Source organism: Dreissena polymorpha, chromosome 5, assembly GCF_020536995.1.
Source record: "Dreissena polymorpha isolate Duluth1 chromosome 5, UMN_Dpol_1.0, whole genome shotgun sequence".
Classification (NCBI taxonomy): Eukaryota; Metazoa; Mollusca; class Bivalvia; order Myida; family Dreissenidae; genus Dreissena; species Dreissena polymorpha.
In genome coordinates, this window is record NC_068359.1 from 89,764,163 (window position 1) to 89,769,713 (window position 5,551).

The 5,551-nt window shown below is 33.8% G+C and overlaps 1 protein-coding gene across 1 annotated transcript; it reads right to left on the bottom strand.

Moving 5' to 3' along the window:
* Window positions 1–225: 225 nt before the first annotated feature.
* On the bottom strand, window positions 226–5,283 carry LOC127831878 (lectin-like). The gene is made up of 4 exons (XM_052356953.1): window positions 5,222–5,283; window positions 1,754–2,029; window positions 780–953; window positions 226–323 (listed from the first exon to the last, which is right to left on the bottom strand). The coding sequence occupies exons 2-4, from the start codon at window positions 1,929–1,931 to the stop codon at window positions 244–246; spliced, it is 432 nt and encodes a 143-aa protein (XP_052212913.1). The 5' UTR covers window positions 1,932–2,029; window positions 5,222–5,283; the 3' UTR covers window positions 226–243.
* Between the last annotated feature and the right edge of the window lie 268 nt (window positions 5,284–5,551).

The window sequence follows — 5,551 nt, forward strand, 5'->3', positions numbered from 1 at the left end:
ATCGATCAACCGAATTGGGACATTAAACAGTGTTTGCATAGCAATAAAAACAACATTGTTTAATAGAAAAATAACACACTTATAGATACCTCTGTAAGCAAAGTCAATGTGGATTGGTACATATCGTTATGTACTTTATACGGAAGATTTGTAATGTGAAATGATGTAATGGTATTATTTTAAAAGATTAATGTGAACATTAATGTCAACGGAAAAAACAAACGGTTTTCGGAGTTAATGTTTTTATCCAAATATCGAATGACCCAGATTAGAAAGCAATCCAAGAAGGTCATTTACAAGCGCAGCGGCTGTCTGATGGGCATCTGAAAGGAAGATAAAAAACATAAAAACTGTATTTGAGGAAACTCAGATTTGTTTCAGAATTTATCTGAGAATAGACAAGATATACTTTAAATGGCAATAGAAATGATTGACGATTTGATCATGCTATTTTGTTATACTAAGGTTTTGAAATGTTATATAAGTTGAATTGATTTAAAGCTTTGTTCTTATTGAAACACGGTCGGATATGTTATCTTGCTGGAACAAGTACCAAGTGTCTGTACTACAAAATTGTTGCCTTAGTCTTAGTTATGGTTAATTTGATATAGTTGTGTGCAAAACATCATATACTATGATTTCATTTTGTTTATACACTCATTCATGAAATAATTCAATATTATTAAGAATGATGTGATAGACAATATGATAAAAAGGATCCTGATCAAATAATTTGATCCAACCTACATTAAATAATATAGATGAAGACTAGGTTTTACCATAACGACATAGTGATGGGTTAAACGCCTCGCAATGCAGATCATCCCATGCTCCATTTGCATGAATACCAAATATCACGCCAATCGCGGGAACCAGTGCAACGCAATCCTCCGAGTTGTGCTTGTCTGAATTGTATCTAAAGGGGAACCATTTTGTCCACGAGAATGGATAACCTGAAGTTAAAACCGACGGTTTCACAGGGAGTGTGCATCATCAGTTGATTTATTAACTGATTGAAACCAACAGCACTGCATACAGCCTGTTGTTTTGTGCACTGCATACAGCCTGTTGTTTTGTATCTTGAATTTATTACAATAATGTCATATTTTTATAATAGTGATCAATTTTGATTTCTGTGAAGTTGCATTAATAATCTATATATCATCCTTTGTGAATGTAACGTTTACTATCGCTATAAGTCAAACATGAACCAATACTCCAATAAGATGAATAATAAAAAAAACTGGATAATGAATTTTATATATACCAAAGATTCAAACTAAAATAGTAAGGTTTGACGCGTTTAAAATGACTTAAGAGTTGGACACTGTTTAAATATTTGCTAAATAAAGTACCCTAAAAATTATCAGGAAAGACGTTATTTTTACAATTTGCCTATCGTTTGTTTTAGTCATGTGACCAATTGCACAAGCACTATGGAACAAAGATATAACGAAATTTGGGAAGTAAACTGACAAAAACTTAGATAAACACCTCATGAAAATAAGGACACATATCAAGTGATTTTTTAAGTGTTTTATTTGATGTGCTACAACCATTAGACATGTACAGAAATCAGGCGAAAAATTACAGTATATGCAAACAATTGCTGTCCGACAAAATGTAAGATGAAATGCAAATGGTCACTGTTATCTGTCATGCATTTTTGACTGATTGACACAATTGTTAGAGTTTCTAAGCTTATCTGTGTCTGAAATGAATGTTTCTTTTAAAGGTTTCACGTAGCACCTACCCGATGTCCAGGACCAACTCCCCTCTTTACCCTTGTCTGACAGTCCGATCCAGATATACTGATTTAGCCTTTCTTTGTTCAGGAAGTTCGTAATAAAATCCTCTTCCACCTGACTGGTGATGTACGCAAGGTGGCCTCCGTTTGATTTGCAGTGATATTCTGCGTCATTCCACGTCATCGGATGGGTCACAACTTCGAAACAGCTTTCATTATGCTCCAGGACGTGCCCCCCGTGGAGTGAGGCGTATTCGACAACTTTGATTGGGCATTTGTTTCCTAAAAAAGATAGATGGGAATGCTCTTACGTGTCTCCTTATATCCATATATCTTGTCCGTTAAGTATGTAATGAATGTTTAATAAATAAACTGCGTCATTACAGCTGCATCAGCAAGAGGCGATTCGTGTTTAAGTGTATGGCTACTTTATTCATTCAAAGCAAAAAAAAGGAATGAAATGTAAAATCGACTCTATATTACCGGAATAACAGTTAATCTTTGCGAAGGTTGTCATAAAGAGAACAAAGTCGTTGGAATTTGCCATGCAATTTTATTGCAGTACATGTTTTCGTTTAATAACTCTACAAGTCAAGAAAATGCAGTAACGATATATTAGGGTTAGAAAATCCTTCAATTTATCAGATTTATAACATATGTATTTTATCAATGAGATCACTCCAAATACCTCGCCCAACAGATGGCCTACCTATATAACAACACATGCACATGTGTATATATCTAAGTAATATTTTATTGTATAAGTAATGTATTATTGTAGATAAACGATGCCCACGATGCTTGAAGTGGTGGTTAGAGTCTTTCATCCTAAGCATAACATCGACACGGGTATGGATTATACAACATACGCACTTTCACAAACATGCTGGCTTGGTTTCTATCTGAAAGTAAATTTCATACATTCATACAACCAATGAATCAGACAGTGTTCAACGTATAGCCCACAATGATATGCAAACTGATCCGTTACATGAATGTCCATTAACTGACCATGTCAAAAGTAGTGCTATGCAATATTCTTATGCAAACCTACATGCCCACTTGAAAGACTTGGCTTAAATCATAATTGTTATATATTAACTGTTTTTTTAGTACCATACAACTTTAATTGAAGGAAAACGTAAGTTGCATTGAAGCGCGTTCGTAACTTCCGGGAATGTGTTGAATGCACAGTTGAGGTTGATACAGGCGCATACGTCAGAGTGGAAGTTGCACCTGCTTTGGCTGGTCGTGCTGTCGGAGATTGAGAGGTAGGTTAAAGCGTGTGATGGAGCTGGGGTAGTCTGTAGAGCAGTTGTCGCAACTTGAATGGTCTACTGAGAGTTATTCGTATACCGGTATGTGTCAGACGCATGCTTGTATATTTAAAAAACGGTAAACAGCCAATCGTGTGAACAATATTGTAGAAGGCATTGCAACAATAAAGTTTGAAATCATATTCAAACCCATTTTAATTTCAAAAATTACACGTATCTTTTGAACGTTACAGTAACTGTAAAACTGCGTACTGTTGCAAATTTTGAGTATTCAAACTGATAAAAACGACCAATATATTTCCACACGTTGCGCGGTATGGATTGGCATTATAGAGCAGGTGTTTTTTTTAAACTAAAATATTGGCAGTGTGCAACTCGAAGATCAAATACATACGTGCGCAGATACGGGACGTCGGGCTTGACTAGTGTAACGTTGCAGCTCGTAAAGCAAACTGACACTTAAAATCCCCAATTCCAAAATCTCTGAAAGCATGTAAGATTAAGTATTTTACGATTTTTCCGCCTGTGATATGAATGTTAACATTTAATGAATATATAAAATGCTTAATTATATGTATATTTTATCATAACATGCAAGTTGTAAGATGTTCAATAAAAACAAAACATTCCACTTTTAAAATGCAGAATGTATTGAAGTTTAAACGTAGATTTGTTTAGAATGATGATGGGTATAGCCAGGAAAGTGAAGCACGACAGGCAGTTTATGGTCCTAAGCAATGAGCAAATACGTCAGCTGAGTATGAAGTTATCGGATACTATCAATATATTATGAACAAATATTCCTTTATTGTATTACTTTCTTGTTAATATGTTATCCTATGCAAAACGGTTGGAAGTACATGTCCACTTGAGAATTAGAGAAAAGTTACGCGTTCTTTGGAGACTGGTGCAAGGGGGTTTATAAATACCTTCATGTAAAGTACAACTATATCTTCCTATGTCGCTTTATTTGAACCCTTCATAAGACAACAAACATTAAGGCGACTTTAAGAATGTTTTCCGTTTAGGAAAATATACACTTAATCAAGTGTTTCCTTGATTAGGCAAGAAATAAATGATTAGAACAATTGCACTTCATAATGTTAAGTTCCTCTAATGTTTATGCATACATAATAAGACGTTTTTAAAACGCGTTGTTGTTATTCTTAATCCATTGTTCAACACCAATGTATGAAGCAATCATTGAATAACGGGCATACAAGTTTTGGTATCCAGTAGTTTGTTCCAGGCTTTTGTATATGCACGTCAACGATGCTAAAGCTATGAAAATAGCAGCAAATTTCATATTAAGTGTATCGGAAACATAATTCATCAACGGTTACTGCTATAACATAAAGTCATGTATAATACATGGTGTATATATCACTATTTTAATCAATTGATTATTATAGCATGCTTTTCTTTAATAATACAAAGAGTAAGTATACATAAATGATCATATGCAAGAAAGGATCATTTTTGCTCGTCATTGAATCTTTATGCAAATTGTCGTTAATGTTAAATTACAAAACGACGAATTATCTATCTGGTCTTTGGTATTGTTATTAAAACATACTTCTAATTTCATCAGTCTCGACACGTGTTTATAATTAAATTAATTTGCATTGTGATGGATTTTACCAGCTCATCATCAAATATTGTTACGTTTACAGCGCTTGTCAATCTGCTTTATATCGCTTTAGATGTAAGGTTGTTTTTTATGCAACAACGACAGCGCGCGTAAATATTTTCATTTCACGGACGTTTAAACATTGGCATCAAAACCCCCTGTTAAATAAAGAAAGTAGACAGTTCATTTAAGATAGACGTGAATTGACGCGGCAAAGAAAGGTAAACCGTTCGTCAGTCTTTCCATCCGTACGGTCATTCATTCATTAAATAGCAAATTGTCCATTTGTCAATCCCGTTCTCTATTTGTCTTTAGTATTCATCCCGGCATGTCAAAATAATTCGTTTTTTATTTAGAAGATATCGTGAGTTTTGTCTTTCAATAAAATTATAAGAAAATTTATTTAAATAGTTTATCCTTACCTTACATCATTACAATCAAAGCGTAAATACATCTGTGGAGATTGTAAAACTATCGACATGGTGTTCGTAAATGTGTCCGTTTTTGTCGAAATCTACTCAAACAAACTCAAACGAAGTGTAAGCGACAAATTGCCGTAGAGCCTACCTGCTACGTTCACTGTTAATAGTTTAAAATGACGATGACTTGATTGACTTCCTCGCCCATCAAACTCGCTAGAGTCTACTAGTTCATGTCCGATTTGTAGTTCATAGCTGTGTGTACATGCGTTATCTTCAAATCGTCAAGTTAATGTATTATTTTGATACGATATATCACGAATGTATAGTTGCTTTTTTTGTGATCTACATCTTCAAACAAATAAATGATTTATATTTTTTTTTATTAATAAACGTCTAAATAGGATAAAACTAAATTATGATATTAAGAAACAAACTTTTTTTAAAGCATGTAAAGCATGAACATGTTTTGTTATAA